This window comes from Sander lucioperca, chromosome 24 (genome assembly GCF_008315115.2).
Source record: "Sander lucioperca isolate FBNREF2018 chromosome 24, SLUC_FBN_1.2, whole genome shotgun sequence".
NCBI lineage: Eukaryota > Metazoa > Chordata > Actinopteri > Perciformes > Percidae > Sander > Sander lucioperca.
The window spans coordinates 3,377,966-3,396,830 of NC_050196.1; the positions used below are offsets into that span (position 1 = coordinate 3,377,966).

At 39.1% G+C, this 18,865-nt stretch overlaps 1 protein-coding gene and 2 long non-coding RNA genes across 3 annotated transcripts in view; 2 read left to right on the forward strand and 1 right to left on the reverse strand.

Moving 5' to 3' along the window:
- LOC116051786 overlaps positions 1-1,537 on the reverse strand; it is a 19,467-nt gene extending 17,930 nt beyond the window's left edge. Inside the window, exon 1 of the long non-coding RNA XR_004105439.2 lies at positions 1,527-1,537. This is a non-coding gene — a long non-coding RNA (uncharacterized LOC116051786). The remainder of the gene's footprint in view (positions 1-1,526) is intronic.
- The window catches only part of LOC116051782 (midkine-B), a 16,791-nt gene extending 1,650 nt beyond the window's left edge, over positions 1-15,141 (forward strand). The window contains exons 2-5 of the mRNA XM_031302382.2: positions 10,457-10,536; positions 11,899-12,066; positions 13,113-13,274; positions 14,331-15,141. Coding sequence (XP_031158242.1) covers positions 10,458-10,536; positions 11,899-12,066; positions 13,113-13,274; positions 14,331-14,359 — 438 coding nt within the window. The 5' untranslated portion in view covers position 10,457 and the 3' untranslated portion in view covers positions 14,360-15,141. The remainder of the gene's footprint in view (positions 1-10,456; positions 10,537-11,898; positions 12,067-13,112; positions 13,275-14,330) is intronic.
- LOC118494501 overlaps positions 1-18,865 on the forward strand; it is a 71,315-nt gene that overhangs the window by 4,143 nt on the left and 48,307 nt on the right. The window lies entirely within an intron of this gene.

The window sequence follows — 18,865 nt, forward strand, 5'->3', positions numbered from 1 at the left end:
GGAAGTGTTGACTACTGGTTGACTTGTGATTGTTCAGGGCATCTGTGTAGAGGAGGATGGGATTAGAGAGAAGTAGCTGGTGATTCCATCAGTATTGTCAGACACTTAGAATTAGTCAGTGTCTACACTGGATCCATTCTGCAATTGTAGTACCCTGTGCACTCAGAGCTCACAGCCCAAAACTCAGTGTATGCAGTTATGTACATGAGTCAGAAGATGTTTTGGGATGCAGTTACACAAATAAATTGTGAGTGAAGCGGCCATTGAAGACACCTGTGCTGATTAAAACTGAAGCAGACTTTTTCAATCCGAGATACAGGTTAGACAATAAATACACGCCTGTGTAAAAAGGCTGTTACTTACGGATGTTATGAGACATGTATGTGTACTGTCTCTCAAACTAGGTCAGGGACCAGTAAAAAGTAATTTCCGCCGCTTGGCTTCATTTCCAAATCCCTAATTACCGAGTCAATAGCAATACACGCACGCACGCACGCACGCACGCACGCACGCACGCACGCACGCCACACACACACACACACACACACACACACACACACACACGCACGCACGCACGCACGCATGCACACACACACACACACACACACACACACACACACAGAAGAACTGACTCATTTCACTGCACAGATGTGTAGTCATGAGACAAAGCATACAAAACCCTTTCCAGCCCATTAGACAGTCTGACACACACACACACACACACACACACACACACACACACACACACACACACACAAACACACACAAATTGACCAGCTCTCAAGCCCTAATCTCCAACCTCCCTTACTTTTAATAATTTGGTCAGAATGCAAACTCCAGGGAGCAAAATTTGTCTTATTCACAGCACACTTGGCTTTTCAGATTAAAAAGTGAACATTTCACAGAATTGTATACTGTCAGCCTTTTACAGAATTATGAGGCGTGTGTGTGTGTGTGTGTGTGTGTGTGTGTGGGCGTGGGCGTGTCTTTGTTTTGCTTCAATGACCAACCGTCAGATAAGGTGCCAGCTAAATGCCAGCTCTGCAGAAGTTAAAATTAAAGGTTCTTTGTTTTAATCCTAGTTCTATACTGCAGACAAAGCCCTCTAAAGCTTAACAACGCCAGCATAATGACATATCTTAAAATTCTGCAATTTTGACGAGGTTAACATTATCCCACCAAGACCCACCTCTCTCCGTAGACAAAAGGCAGTATCGGGCTATCATGCCACAGTAGCCATGGAAACCACTGTGCACCATGCAAACATTCTAAAGCTGTATTCAGATTGAACACAAAGTGATTTTTTTTTACCTCGCTTTATTTGTACAAATTTGACCACTGGAGTGGTTTTGCAATTGGTGTCTCTTTCTCTCTCTCTCTCTCTCTCTCTCTCTCTCTGTAATGTTATTGACAATTAGGACAAAAAGTGCAAGAACAATAATCACAGGGTTGCAGGACATAATAAACAACAATATAGTCTCAATAGTGTTAAAGGTAGTTAAAGGTAAGCGTGTACTGGCAGTTACTGTGGTAACTGTGTTTGCAAACTTTCATCAACGTCTTCATCCTTGTTTCCTCACTCAATAGGGTACTCATAGCGTTTACATTCTTTCATTCACTGTGACAGAGAGCGGCAATCTCAATGAGCAGAGAGTGTAATTGTATAATTTCCTGACTCTAAAATGACTATGACTATGAAATGAATATAAAATGGCCATTGGTTACGTCCTAATTTAATCTCTGTCATGGGCGAGGACTTCACGTCCGTCAACAATAAAACACTACAGTCGCTGAAGAAGACGGTGTTGTATCTGATGATTTACAACTTTGACTTATGTTTAATTATGCCTACATATATTCAATTCAAATGTATTCCATATTGTACTATGTTATTGAGGTTATGGTGAGAGAGTTGGGGCCCTGTGCATAAGAGAGGATGCAGATGCTGGGTCTGGAACAATGACAGGAAAGGGGTCCTGATAAGTATACGTCCTGGTAAATATGCCTTCTGTCATTCTATGGCGGATTCCTCTTCATACAGCATCACAGCATTACTATTTAAGGCACCACAACGGAAAGCATTTCTTGCTTTTTCTTTCTCTGACACACTCATTCCGGCGTAAATAACCTCTCATATCATTATGACCCTGAAGAAATCTTTTCTTTGTCTGCTTTCATGTTCATAAGAACATCAGAATGTGGTTTCAGGACAGATTTTATTATGTTTTTTTTCCAGTTGTGTCTCATGGCAGATGGACCTGTAGGCACTGACAGAGATAATCAGAGCAGAGAGGAGAAAGTCACTCGAGGGAGTTTAGAGTTTTTGTGTCTGTTGACCAGGATCTTTCTTTCTGGTAGCGCCAGTAAAACACATTCCCACGGGGACTACAGTAGTCAGTAGTCAAGTTAATAGATAGGCAGAAATTTCACATCTTTAAAATCGATCCCTCATTATTTTTCTTTATCTTTGGACTATATGCAAAATAAATATCGAAGAACCTTTTAAATCTCAAGTACTTCTCTGAAGCATTAGATATTAATTAGGCTACTGAATAAGCAACAATCAAAGTTGAAATTTAGAAATTGAAATTATTTGTTAAAAGTTTAACACTTAACAACTCAGCAAATCTTCATGGGTGGGTTTTTGATAACTGCATATAAACTAAGCCAGTACTGATACACTACACTTTGCAACCATAATGTCAAAGTTAAACTCGTTATGCAAACAAATCTTGCAGGCGTCCTCTGGGAACCCACACACAAACAAGTCCAAACAGTGTCGGAGAGGCAGTTACTGACTCATTTTTCACTCATTTAAAATCACTGTTCTTGTGGCTACCAGGATCCACATCATATTTTTTTTGTATTTAAACCAATCAGAAGATGATGTAACCTAATGAAATGAATGCATGGCCCCAATATCAAACCACGGTCTTGTTTATTATCTTTAACACAGATATTCAGTCTGGTTTAATATCTGGTAGGGTGGTTAATTGTAATATTTAAGGACAAGTATGTGATATGTGCAAGATCTTTAATAAAATAGATATAAGAAGTAGCACATATAAAATCCTCTAAAAAGGAAATATGATCTACTGTCTAATAGGTCACTACAGTCTTGGCTTTTGTTATGTTGCACAAACACACTTACACTAAGGCACATGAACAAGCCTTGCGGTGTGGTCACAGTGTGTTTCACGGTCACTGGCATCACTAAGAATGAGATTGTGTATAATGGATAATGGGCTTGTGACAGACTGCCCTCTCTCTCTTTTTGTTTTCTGCTGGCCTTGCTCTCTTTTCACTCTACTTTTTGTACATGTGGGCGGCTTCTTCTCCAACAATTTGTTCTTACAGTATATACTCGGTAACACTTTATTTGTGTGCATGCAGGGGTGTGCATAAGACTGACATGACACCGTCATAATTATGAAATGACACCTGTCATTAACATGAACCTTGTTATTAAGTGTCATTTGGTAAATGATGACACTTTTAATGCAAAGTTAGCATTGTTCAAGATGCAAATACCAACTACTTAATGCCAGTTTAATGTAATGTTAACACATAAAGCTAAATAATTTATTAAAATTGATAGGCCTCCCATGACATATCTACGGTGGCCGGCAGGGGCAAACGCCCTGCAACTTAAGAAAACACATGCAAATAGACAAAACACAAGCAAATTAAGAAAACATCTTCATTAATTTGACAACACATGCGCAGCATTCAGCAAACGCTCTGCAAATGCACACAACACAACCAAATACATAAACTGCGCTACATACAGCGCTGCAAATAAAAAACGATGCAAAAAGAAAAGCACACAAACCCCGAAAACAAATGCAACAAAAAAAACGCTGCATCCAGATTACACAACGGAAGTTCTCCAGGCTTCTAGAGGGAGCAGCTAAGTGGAACAGCTTGATTTTCGACCCCACGGGAAGAGAGAGCGAGAGAGAGAGAGAGAGAGAGAGAGAGAGAGAGAGAGAGCCGGTGAGACACGTTCAATCTCAGAATGGTGTGCACCGTTGTGAAACGGTGTGCAACTGCTTTGAGATGATAGACTGTAAATATTAAGTCTATGTTTGAGATATGCTTTCTCTCGTTTGGTGGGTGTGTCTCGGCTCAGCTTTCTGTAAACTCGTGGTGATAAAACATTTAAAACTGCATCAGCGTTTAACGTTGACGTTTCTTTAAGCCATATTACAGGAGAGGGTTTAATTTTGAGGTCCGAAAGGCGCATCACTGAAGTGTAGGCCTCCTCAAGTGTAATATTGTGATTATACAACAACGGTTACCAACAAAATAAGTGATCAATCTGTATTCATATTGTGGAGCAATTCGCTCTTGAAATACAAAAAACAGTATTTATAGTCCCTCCCTGTTTAGTAAACCAGACAATTTACCGTGGGATTTATCAAACTGAATAAATCCCGCCCGCACATATAAACACAAAACTGCTTTGCTAACTCCATCGTGTTGTAAGTAAGACATCTGCTGAAAACGTTATTGTATTCATTAGCATGATTGCTGTACTGTTTAGTTCAAAAACATCCAAAACACCAAAGTACGAAGCCATAGGGACCAGACACAAGCTTTTATTTTGAAAAGTCGAAGCTCGGGGACGGCACCAGCCAGGAGGGCATGTTAGCATATATATTAATTTAATATACAGTCTATGGACGGGAGGGTGAGATGGGAGTTCTCCAGGCTGCAGCCATACCCCACTCTAATAAAAAGGTAGAGCACTCTCTCCCCATGGGGTCGAAAGTCAAGCTGTTCCACTTAGCTGCTCCCTCTAGAAGCCTGGAGAACTTCCGTTGTGTAATCTGGATGCAGCATTTTTTTGTTGCATTTGTTTTCGGGGTTTGTGTGCTTTTCTTTTTACATCGTTTTTTATTTGCAGCGCGTTTATGTATTTGGTTGTGTTGTGTGCATTTGCAGCGCGTTTGCTGAATGCTGCGGATGTGTTGTCAAATTAATGAAGATGTTTTCTTCAATTGCTTGTATTTTGTCTATTTGTCTAGTTGCAGGGCGTTTGCCCCTGTCGGCCACCGTACATATCCATGACAGGTTATGTTGTCTAGGTTAATGTCAAGTTGTCATAACAAAGAGATCGACAAGTTGTATTGTCTTGCTTAATGTCAAGTTGTTATGACACAGAGATTGTTGTCTTCGTTAATGTCAAGTTGTCATAACACAAACATCTCGAACAATGCTAACTTTGCCGAAATGACTTCTTCATGTTCATGACAGTTGTCATGTCAGTCTTATGCACACCCCTTCAAATAAAGTGTACTGTAAACTTTAACATGTATATATTGTTGTACATATACCGTAACTCATGTAAGGATTTTGTTGTTCAATGAAGTAAAGTAGCTGGCAGACCTGACTAACACCAGCAGCTTTTCAAACACAGACGCACAGCAAGCTCATTATCTGGCGAAGGCTTCTGCGCCAGCAGCTACCAACTCTCACACACTGAGTGTGTTAGGCTCTGTAACACACTCTTGGTCTGTGCCCTGCTCTTAGTATTAGGCATGTTGAAATACAGTAAACATAAAGAATTCAATATGCAATATAATTGGTTAAATAAATCATGATGCACTGAACTGATTGTGGGACGCTCGTTTTGTATGGTTTGTATTCCATAGGATGTTTCCTCAGCAAACGCTGCAGCAAGCCAGCTAACTATGAGCCACAAGGGACACTGTTTGAAAAGGCCCCCCAAGAAAAAATACTTATGTATGTTTAATGAAAGTGGTTCACAGATGAGAAATATGGGTTTGGAAAGTTGATAATTTCATAGCTGAATGCACCTTTTGTTGGCCTTCATTCCATGCAAAATTGGGGTGAGGCTTCCACTAGCCATGTCAAACTGCCAGTCAGAAACACAAGGAGCCATAAGTAGAAATTGCGGGGGGATTCGGGGGGGGGGGGGGGATGGGGGGGACCCATATTGTAAATAATGTAATAATATATAATAAAAATAATTGTGTAAGTCAGCAATCTTCAACTGCTGGTCCGCGGGCCAAATCCAGCCCACCAAAGCTTTCAGTCTGGCCCGCAGAATAATTAAAGGTGCTGTAGGTAGGATTGTGAAGATCCAGGACTTAGCCAAAAAATTGGAACATCAATAACTTCTCAGTCCCTCCCCCTTTTCTGCTAAAGCCCAAAACGGTCTTCTAAGCCCCTCCCCCCACAAAGGAGAATGAATGCGTGTGCATGAGCAGTGATTGACACACAGTTAGACACCCCCCCTGGCCCTGATTGGTGTATCTGAACAGGGAGCTGTGGATTTTTGCAAATCGCACTACAGGCTGTAGGTGGTGCCAGAGGAGCTGGATTTTTTTTTTTGATTACCTACTTCAGTAGTTCTACTCGAACATCGGGTCAGTTTCAGCAAATATGACAGAAAGTTAGTTTTATAAATCTTACCTACTGCACCTTTAATGAATTCAGAAAATGTTTGTTTATCTTAGTTTGCCAAGAATCTTGAAATTTTGACACATTCTTGTAAACTTAGCTGCTGGCTAATCAAACCATCCTCTCCGTTGGAGCGGTAAATCCATCGATGTATTATAAGACCAAAACAAATCCATGTGGCTACTTAATATGCACGTAAATGATGATGCTGGTTGTATTCTTTTGCAACAGCGGTCGTTTCATTGCAAATGAGGCATGCAGGTTTAGCGTTACTGAAAGTCGGCAAAACAAAAGCGTAGCCTACTCATCAGTCCATTCTTCATTAAAGCTGCTGTTTTCCACGTCAACTTTTCGCTTCAGGCTCTTCGACAGTGACATTTTTACCTGACAACAGGCCTTTCTTCCTTTAATCGTTTTCCACCAATCAGGACACTGCATACTACAACAATGGTTCCGTAATCAAAGGCTTTAACCATCACTCCTCAGTGAACTGACTCCTAGTCTGAGATCATTTTCTAGTTAAGTAGCCTAGTTATCATTATGGATTTTCCATGGTTTAGTGTTTTTAGGAGTTTGTTCACACTAATAAATATAAAAAATATAGCATTAATTTAGTAAGAAAATGAAAATATCAAACAAGGACAGGCGTATTATATATATATATATATTTTATTTTCTTTATTTGAAAGTCTGACCCCCGGAGTGTCTGCTTACAGAAATTCTGGCCCTTGGAAAAATGTAGTTGGTGATCCCTGCTGTAAGTAGTAAAACAATACAAACAGGGCAAAAATTGCGTTCAAAAGTTCTAAAACATCTTGAGCCCCCCCCCTTCCTTGCCTCACAGTGGTTTGGTCCACTGCGTGCTATACACACAAGTAGTTGACAAGGCTAGTTTGTTCACTTCAAACAAACTTTTAACAACGATCCTTTTCTCTCATACAGATTAAACTGTGATATTTTAATTAATTATAAAGTAGCTAGTCATGACAAAAAAATATTATTTTTCCATGAATCCTCTATGTTAGCGATTATAACGTTACCTAGCTTGTTTGGTAGCTTGATAGCTTGAAGGATAGTTAGTTAGGTAACTTGCTAATTCCACCCAACATGCTTTCACTGGTTACAGAAAATGAGCCGGCTGGCTAGTTATCAAGTTCTTTATTGCCATAAATAGTGTTTTTTTCCTCCCTGCTGCTACTCTGGTTGATCGTGTAAAAGCTTGGAATGGCTCTCTCATGGGATGCTGCTGCAGTGCTTTTCAACTCCAGTCCCTGGACAGGTTATTAGAGCAGCAGTGCATAATTGCAGCCTGGTTGGTGTTTGAAACATCCACTCCAGCATGCTCCACCAATTTTGCTTGTACTGTGTATTAATGACTTAAAAGGAGAAAAACTGTGAAAAAAAACTACAAAATGTTTTGTCTGAGCGTTTCATAAGGACACAGACATTGTACATGTGCATTTTATAGATGTTGAGCAAGTAAACTAATAAACAGATTCAACAAGTTCATTGAACAGGTTCAATCTGTTTATTAGTATAGCATAGTACATATATATATATAATATATATATATATATATATATATATTCACTTATATATATATATATATATATATATATATATATATATATATATATATATATATATATATATATGGGACAATAAAGTATATTTTATTCTATTCTATATATATAGATGTTAATCCATGTAAGATCCATGTTATGGATGGGTGGGTCCACCTCTCACACCCATCTCCCTTTCTGAGCATGACGTCAGGAGGGCTTTGAAGCATCTAAACACCAAACACCTCACACTGGGTGCTGACCAACTAGCACCTGTAGTCACAATAATATTCAACGTGCCGACTGGCTCAGTCTGTCATACCCATGTGCTTCAAGAAGTCAAACATAATTCCTGTTCCCAAGAAAACAAGACCAGCCTCCTGAATGACTACCGCCCAGTGGCACTCACCTCTGTAATGATAAAATGCTTTGAACGACTGGTCAGGGATTACATCTGCTCTTCATTACCCAGCACAGTGGACCCATTACAGTTTTGCTATGGCGTCCCAACTGATCAACGGAAGACGCCATTGCACACATCCTCCACACTACCTTTCTCACCTGGAAAAGAAAGGAAGCTACGTGAGATTGCTGTTCATTGACGACAAGTTCAGCGTTTAACACTATAGTTCCCTCCAGGCTCATCACAAAGCTCAAGAAACTGGGATTAAACACCTCACTGTGCATATGGATCCTTGACTTCCTGACAGTCAGACCACAGGTGGTGAGGGTGGGCGGACAGAGCTCTTTCACCCTCATCCTTAACACTGGACCACCCCAGGGCTGTGTTTTAAGTTCCAGTAGTTTTTTTTGTAGGGCAGGGCTCAATATTTGAGGTGCTTAAAGTGCTGCCTGTTGAAGAATGCTCTTTGAAATATTATGAATGCAAGATAACCTACACAATTTAATTTTTTTATTGTCAAAGTGCTGTTGGCTTTAATTGAGTGTACCTGCGCTGTAAATCCTGTGTTGTTGAGATACAAGTGAATTTATTTCTAGTTATGCTGTTGACTTGTGTGCTCCTGTGCTGTGAATCAGATCACCTTAACACTAAGGGCTTGGGGTCAGTCAGTAGATGTCTGATCTTGCTGGCTAGTGAGGCAAAGCTTGTAATAGTTAATGATGTCTGTTGGCATGCTTGAAGTCTTTGCTTAAAGATCAAAGTTTAGTGGATTGAAAAAAATGTGAATCGCATCTTCTGCTGGTCTGCTGGTCTGCTGTCTAAATAAAGAATAATTTCTAGAAATTTGACAGGAATGAACTACATTTTATAGCAATATGTCTATTTGTTATAGCGCTACTGGGGAATGTGATGCTCTCATGACAACACAGTCTCACGGCAGTTCGTGTAAATGTCACGTTATTCTCTATTGATACGTGTTCACGGAGACGTTTTTCTCGTTTTTTACGTGTAAATGTCACGTTATTTTCTCGGGGCTCCATAAGCCGGGAGGCGGCCCGCTGGGGACGCGCCACAATAACGGGATGGCGGAGGTAGGGTTTAGGAAAAACCTTATGGGGAAAGGGCGCCTTACACGCCGGGAGACGGCCACGGGGGACGGGGGACGCGCCACAGTAACATGCGGGACAAAACGCCACATGCGGGACAAAACGCCACACGCGGGACGCGATCCCCGCTCGCCCGGGTGAAAGTCCTGTGTTGTTTGACCCATCCACCACCCCGACCAACCTCGCTACGTGGATTTTCGGCTTTTCATATTACTCCCTACCATTTTCGTGCTGTGGCCACGAAATATGCTTCCCATTTAAATACATTACTTCACATTTTCGTGCTGGCCACCACGTAAAAACCGACAAAAACGTCTCCGTGAACACGTATCAATAGATTAAAATAACGTCACATTTACACGAACTGCCATGAGACCGGGCTGTTCATGATCACTTTTTCATGATGTAGTAATGGCTAACATCCAACGAGGAGAAGTTTTATTATTTTTTCAAACAAGGAAGTAACCATTTAGATTACTAATATGTGGTCAGTTTATCCAGATAACGCCTGTTTGGAAATTTGCTGTAACGTTTTTCGGAGATGTGGCATGTGATATGTGATGCAGTAACATGCTTACTTGGGCATACCAAAGATGCTCTATAATATTTTTGAACCGTCTCTGAGTATATTTCAGTGTGAACAGTCTGTTAGTAAAAGCATACTTTATCCAGGCTGTTCTCATGAACCAGCTGTGTCTGTACTACAATTCTGACATCTTCACTTCACGTTTAGGATTTGGAAAATAACTGATGTGCTTGTTGGCTTGTAAAAAGACAGCCAGCGTTCTGAAGTCCCCTGTCGGGTTGTTATGAGCTGTTATGTTGTGGTGAGAGGAGCAGATAATGATTTCACATGAAATAACCCTGGGCTGAGGGTCAACATTTAATGGTTTACCAGTTGTAATGCATGTGAACCTTTTTAATGTTGATTTTCTCTCTGCTGTGTGTTTGTACAGGATGAAGGCTGCGCTGCTGCTGCTGCTGTTAGTTACTCTCATCACTGTCAAAACTGTAGCTGGAGGGAAAAACAAGAAAGGCAAGATTCTCTCTCTCTCCCTCCATTTCATTCCTGCTTTCTCTCTCTTTCTATATTTTGATTGTTACAATACATCATATGTTTCTGTAATCCAAATGTATTGCAAATATTGATTGTTGAAGTCTAAATTTCAACTTCTTTACACAGATGTTAACAGTCAATATCACCTGATTTTTTTTCTGGATTTCTTTTTTGTATTTTCGCATTATGAGGAAACATTATATAGCCTATTTATAATTCATTTAATTTAAGTGGAGTGCTGTCCTTTAAATTCATTTGGGATTTACAGCTATTCACAGTGGAGTTGAGGGCATTGCTTACATTTATTATATATACTGCCACCTAATAGGTTTGTTGTTAGAACATTCCATCATTCCCAAAACCTATGAACAAAATGTGAAGATGCAACATGTTCCAAAATGTGCAAAAAGGGCCTCTTTTTTTTCAACATTTAGTATGCCAAACTGGTTTTGTATTCAACTTTTGCCACCTAAATGTGAATAAGGCCCCTGTCAAAAGCAGCTTCAAGTTATACCAATAACGCTAGCCCCGGCTGCAAGAGGCTGCACATACAGCAGTTAGTGGGGTAATGATGTGGTGTCGAGGATTTCTAACTGCTCAGACTTTCAGCTATGCTCTTGCTGAGCTGCTATTAAACTCTAGGATTGGTTTACTTCTGCCCTAAAAACGTCTAAGCAATGCATCATGCTTTAAAGGAATATTTCAACATTTGGAAAATACGCTTATTTGCTTTCTTTTTGAGTGTGACATAAGAAGATGAATACTATCTCTGTGTTAAGTATAGAGTTGTAATAACAATGTAGTTAGACCATAAAGACTGGAATCAGGGGAAAACAGCTAGCCTAGCTCTCTTTGAAGTTCAAAAATACACCTACCAACACCTGTAAAGCTTACTAATTGCTGTTTTTCATTTGTTTAATTAAGACACCAACTAAAAAGGGACTAAAAGTCTAAATAAATCAAGCTTTTTTGTCTTATGCGATTTTTTCATATTGTATGTGACATTGGCACAGTGGAGGTTGATGCATACCTTTTTTTTATACTTTTACAGCACCAGCCAATAGGAGTCAAATATGTCTTGACAAATACGTTAAAATAAACGATGACTCATATGGACGCTTCCATATTTGGACCTTGCTGCTCAGATGCATGGCACTGAACACCCTATTGCTTTGTTCATACAGGCAATATCTAGTGGTCAGTCACCAGCAGACTGGTTGAAGCTCAAGCTGATCACCAGTAGCACTGTCATTTAATTTGTGGATTACATGTTGAAATAATATGGAAATATTACATGTCTGAAATAACCAGTAAATAAATAAATCTTTATTCTATCCTCAGAGAAAAACAAACCTTCCCAGTCCGGGTTAGAATGCAGTGACTGGCGCTATGGCAACTGTGTCCCTAGCAACGGGGACTGTGGAGCAGGGTATAGAGAGGGGTCATGTGACCAGCAGAACCAGAAGCTGAAATGCAGAGTACCTTGCAACTGGAAAAAAGAGTTTGGAGGTAACACGCACATACATACATGCACAGACACACAGAATAACTTTAAAGTTAGAGATTTGATGGATGGATACATTGCAGGTGAAATTAGGGAAGGTAAATTGTGTGTATTACAGTGTAAAGGTACCAAATACCTTTGTGTAGTTACAATGATATAATTTGTGTTGACAGTGTGTCAGTGAAGACTCAACTCTAACTGAATTAGCCACACATGTTTATGACATACTTTGTGGTGAGATGCCTCAAACTTGTAATAAAGTATTTTTTAACCACCATGTTCAGCAACCCAGTCTGACAGCAGTTTGTGAAATGGTAATTTAATGTATTGATTCGTGTACACAGACACGTTTATCCCGTTTTTTTTGTGATAGTCAGCACGTTATTTAAACTAATGTAGGCTAAAAAATGATCTTCTTTGTAAATAGTTAATTTTTGGTATAGTAGGCCTACAAGTCAAAATACACAAAATGCAAAATTGTCAAAGAAGCCATAAGCTGTATTTCGAAACACTTGACTGTGAGTTTTTTTTATATAGCACATTTCAGCAAAACGGCAGTTTAAAGTGCTTAACATAAAACAGTATTTTTTCATTATTGGTATTTTTATTGTATACTTTTTCACCTACAACGTGTGGCCTATATTTTCTTTCGGATTGGGTAAACAGTATTACGGTACATAACTTACTGGAACAAAACTAAGAAACTTGTCCCATGGTTGCTTGTGACAAAACCACTGATAGTAAGATTTAGACGTATGGCTCAAAATTTCAGTAGCTTATAAAGAGTAATAGTACAGTAGGTACATTGTGCTAACTGTGAAAAGGTAAGACAAGTTATTTTTAGTACACAGTGAGTTCTGTTTGACAGATAAGAATAAAACTATGCCAAAGCTCAACCTTGGATGCATTTTCTTAAATTTGTAATATGTCTGCTTTTACTGCCAAAGTAAACCTATTAGAGTTACCAATTCCCACTGGACCATGTATGTATGAAAGCTGTGTTGCATGTGTTTAGTTATCTTCTGTCTGTCTCTTTCCCTCTCTCTTCTAGCTGACTGTAAGTATCGGTTTGGTAGTTGGGGAGAGTGTGATCCAACCTCTGGCTTGCGGACCAGAACAGGGACATTGAAGAAGGCTCTGTTTAATGCGGAGTGTAAACCAACTATTTCTGCCTCCAAACCTTGCACTGGAGAAACCAAGACAAAATCCAAAGGTTAGCCTGACAAGTTCACTACTGCTGTCACTACTCCATCTCAATGGAGAAGAACAAACTCATGTATCTTGCTCTCCAGCAGCCATATTTGATGTTTTTTTATGTCCTGGTAACATAGCAAAGGAGTTTGTGCTTGATTGCACATACTGCTGAATGTACTGAGGCACAGTAATTCTTTGAGCTAAAAGCTTATATCAACATGCTGACAATGATGCTGTGAAGCAGGTTAAACAATGTTTAACATGTTTATCATGTTATTTTGGCGTATTATCATGCAAACATTTGCTAATTAGCAATAATTAAACTGGTATTTGGCAATATATCAAAGTATTGGACAGGTACAACTTTGTGATGGCGCTAAAAGTCCAAGGACCACCACAGTTATTAAAATGTATCCTTAGGGAAGGATTATTGTCTGTACCAAATGTGGTAATGGTAATCCATCAAATAGTTGTCGAGACATTTTAAAACCATGCATAGCAACCTTATGATGATGCTAGATGAAAAGTCAGTGGATTACCAAAGTGATTAGTTTTCATCTTCTGGGGACCACGAATGTCCATACAACATTGCATGGTAATCCATTCAGCAGTTATTGAGATGTTTCTGAAATTTGGTATGGATATTCACTGTCCTCAGATGTTTTCTAATGTTTTGATGAAACCTTGACCTAGCACCACCACCACGCCAAAGATTACACTTGTACACAAAACATTTAATGTAATTATAGACTGCTATAACTATGAACTGCAATTCACTGAGCTTAATTCTGCTATCCTGAAGATTCCTCTAGTGCCAAACCTAAGAATGAATAGCAAACTGTGTTTGTTCTCTGTGTGTTAATTGCTGATTGCTTAATTGCTATCTTACTCTTGGACTGCCTTTAGAATCTTCTCTTTTTCACTTCTCGCCCCTGCCTCTCCTGAGGACCATTTATATTTTAACACTCCTTTAGTCATTTGCATGTCCAATTCTTGTTCTATTACAGACCAGTATTTAGTGAATTAATGGCGTGACTAATAGTTTTGCCTATGTTTGTGTCTTTTTTTTTTCCAGGAAAGAAGAGAAAAGGCAAGGGCAACTAGAAACATGCAGTCGAGAAGAGTCTCCAAGGACAGACAAGAGTCTTCAGAGTCAAAGAAGAAACAGAAATGAAACAATAATTGTCTGAACCAGCTGTCCTCCAACACGTATAACCCAATTTCCATACACACAATTTTGAATACAGGCTTCCTCAACCATGACAAAAACATCACTTTTATTTTTAAAAAGAAAAGTCTACATCTGGACTTACATTAAATTTGTAAATATGCATTAAACTCTAGATTAGGACTAATAAAGCGAGCATGACCTATGGCATTATAACCAGTCAACCCAGCTCCTTCCAAATCAAAGTACATTTGGAATATTCATATTATAGGCATACATTTTTTAGACCAGCATGTTATAAATTCCTTTAACTTTGAAATATTGGAAAAATGTTCTGTTAGGGAATTCTCTATATCTGACTGATCACTACCAAACCTTTAATATATTAAATACATCTGGGCATCCACTCCACCAAAGCTACACTGAGAATGGGAGCTATTTTACCTCTAGTTGTCTCAGCTCATCTATGCTTTGGAATTGAATCATTTAGTTAAATAAATTGGACGTGTCAGTAGTATCCACAAACAAACTGTATACTCTGTGTTTCAGCTTATTCTGTCACAATAAACAGCCAAGAATCTTATCCCTTTTAATAATTCTAACTACCGTATCTACTTCTAGATGAAAGTGCATTTTGAATATCAGCTTTATAAATCTGCCTTAGGATCACACAAGCCCCTGTTACATTACATAGATTTCTTTCTCTTTGAATATTATATACATTTTTTTTTTTAAGAAAAGGATTTTCTCTAAGGCTTTCCCTTGTTTCCCTTTTTCACCCTCTTTAGAATGGCCATTCTTTTCTCCCGTAGGTTTGCTGCTACAATATTATTTCCACATTTCTTTTTGTTTATTAAATTTTCAAAACATACTGTGACAGTGTCTTTTTTGTATTATTTCTGACTTTTAACTCTTTATTCTAGACCTGTAAGCACAATGTATACATATACTTTTTCTGAACAGGTTTTATCCATAATGGACCCAGGCAGGTTTTTTGTTTTAGGGACTGTTCGTTATTTAATTAAGGGGCCACCGGAGGAGTTTTGTGGCCTCTAACCTAAAAAGACGTGACCCTCCCCTCGTCAGTAATAATTTTCCTATGACCCTCCAAAACGATTTGAAAAAAAGTAATGACCCTCCCCTCGCGTGCAAGTTTGCACTTAACAAAGAAGTATAGATACCATTTGATATTTACAGCCATGACATACAGGAGTTAACCTCTGCATTCTCATCTTACACATCACACTCCTCTGTTATGGTGTGGTGGCCATTTCAGTAGATTTACTCACTAACATTGTTGTGGAAACACAATAAGCATGGAAACTAAATGCACACTTCATGCATTACTGCATTACTTCAAATACTAAGTTACTCCTCTAGTAAACTAGTTTTCATATGAAATAAAACAATAAAACATTGAGACCATTCAGCAAAGGACGCTGAGATATAACCAATTCAACACTGGTTGCTATGGACTTGTCACTATCGTCATTGTATATTTTAGCACATAGGTAAAGCTGCCGAAGCTGAACATTATATTCCAAAACACATATGTTTATTTTTAAAGTTTCTAAGTTACATTGTAACAATTTAACAATTCGCCCTTATGAAATCCAGTCGCGGCACGGCTGTTTTGGAACGCAATAGACAGACGCTTAAATTCAACTAAAATGTAACAGTGGACAATCAGTGTTGGACCTACAGTCTGTTGAGATGCCTCTCCAAACGCAGAAACCAAGCGCAGTCACACCATAAAACGTTAAGACACGTTGAGAAAAAAGATCCGTATTTTGCCGTAATCCAATGACAAAAAAAAAAGTAATCCACAGTGATCAGTAGATCCACAAAAAGGTAAATGATACGGTGTATCCAGCAAGGCCGATACGAGCGTCACATACGAGGCCTCTCCACTTCGCCGTTTAAACAAAGTGGAATAAACGTATACAAGTCCAAATCTACACAAAACCCGCAATCAATTAGTAAGCTGACATCACATTTATATACATGGAATTTAGGAAACCTTTATTGCAAGGTTGGCACGGCAAGATGTCCAAACTAGTGCAACAGTAATTTTCGTTTTTTGTGTCCTGCTGCTCCCATCGTCAGCCAGGTAATCATTTTTTTTACTAAAGCAGTATATGAAATCAGATGTATTACCTATCACCATTTAGTTGTTTTGTGTTATTTAAGATATTTCTTTAATATCTGGTCATGCCAGATGTAATTATTCTATTATTATTTAAACAATGCAATTACCCGTTTGAGCCACCAGGGGGGCAGTGCTCCTCCTGCCCCCCCAGCAAACTCCGCGTATGCGGTCAGACCCATCTGCTAGGGGGCCGAGACTGAGAGCTACATGGATAAATATGCACCAAACAAGCCACTTTGAAATTTTGCTCTTTTCATGAATAAAAAAGTTGGGTGACCCCCCCCCCAACCCAGACTAAAAAATGTTGGATGACCCTCCCCTCAGCAAAACATAAAAAGACATGACCCTCCCCTATTTTCCTCCGGTGGTCCATTCCATAAATACCGAACGGTCCCTTAGTCAGGACCCAGTACTGTGACTGGCCAAATGCATCCCCCAACTAGCCTGACAAGCCAGAGCCACATCAAGATGTTGGGTCTGGGAACTCACCATTGGTCGGGCTCAATCCGAGGGGCGGGATAAACGGTTGTCTTTCAAATTCCCTCTGCACTCATAGCCAACCAGAGCAACACTGGTTGATAGATTAAACTTTTGCTGTATTTGGTCGGCAAAACTCCGAACACATCTTCCTTTTTCAAGAATGACTTCAGTGCTTAACTCCAAGTCTTCCAGACTAAAGCCGATTCGAAAGACCGCTGTTCGCCAGCAGCAGCAGCCATCTTCTTTGTTTCCAAGTAGCAGGCAGAGATTGGGACTCGAGTCTGAGACTCTGACTCGAGTCGCACTTAAGTCACACAAACAGCTGACTTCAGACTTGACTTGTAAACCAACTATTTCTGCCTCCAAACCTTGCACTGGAGAAACCAAGCCAAAACCCAAAGGTTAGCCTAACAAGTTCACTACTGCTGTCACTACTCCATCTCAATGGAGAAGAACAAACTCATGTATCTTGCTCTTCAGCAGCCATATTTGATGTTTTTTTATGTCCTGGTAACATAGCAAAGGAGTTTGTGCTTGATTGCACATACTGCTGAATGTACTGAGGCACAGTAATTCTTTGAGCTAAAAGCTTATATCAACATGCTTACAATAGTAACATGCTGCTGTGAAGCAGGTTAAACAATGTTTAACATGTTTATCATGTTATTTTGGCGTATTATCATGCAAACATTTGCTAATTAGCAGTAATTAAACTGGTATTTGGCCATATATCAAAGTATTGGACAGGTAAAACTTTGTGATGGCGCTAAAAGTCCAAGGACCACCACAGTTATTAAAATGTATCCTTAGGGAAGGATTATTGTCTGTACCAAATGTGGTAATGGTAATCCATCAAATAGTTGTCGAGACATTTTAAAACCATGCATAGCAACCTTATGATGATGCTAGATGAAAAGTCAGTGGATTACCAAAGTGATTAGTTTTCATCTTCTTGGGACCATGAATGTCCATACATGAATGTTCCATTACAGACCAGTATTTAATGAATTAATGGCGTGACTAATAGTTGTGCCTATGTTTGTGTCTTTTTTCCAGGAAAGAAGAGAAAAGGCAAGGGCAACTAGAAACATGCAGTCAAGAAGAGTTTCCAAGAACAGACAAGAGTCTTCAGAGTCAAAGAATAAACAGAAGTGAAACAATAATTGTTTGAACCAGCTGGCCTCTGACACGTATAACCCGATTTCCATACACACAATTTTGAATACAGGCTTCCTCAACCATGACAAAAACATCACTTTTATTTATAAAAAGAAAAGTCTACATCTGGACTTACATTAAATTTGTAAATATGCATTAAACTCTAGATTAGGACTGATAAAGCGAGCATGACCTATGGCATTATAACCAGTCAACCCAGCTCCTTCCAAATCAAAGTACATTTGGAATATTCATATTATAGGCGTACATTTGTTAAACCAGCATGTTAGAAATTCCTTTAACTTTGAAATATTGGAAAAATTTTCTGTTAGGGAATTCTCTATATCTGACTGATCACTACCAAATAAATTAGACGTGTCAGTAGTATCCACAAACTGTATACTTTGTGTTTCAGCTTATTCTGTCACAATAAACACAGCCAAGAATCTTATCCCTTTTAATAATTCTAATATCTACTTCTAGATGAAAGTGCATTTTGAATATCAGCTTTATAAATCTGCCGTAGGATCACACAAGCCCCTGTTACATTACATAGATTTCTTTCTCTTTGAATATTATATACATTTTTTTTTTAAGAAAAGGATTTTCTCTAAGGCTTTCCCTTGTTTCCCTTTTTCACCCTCTTTAGAATGGC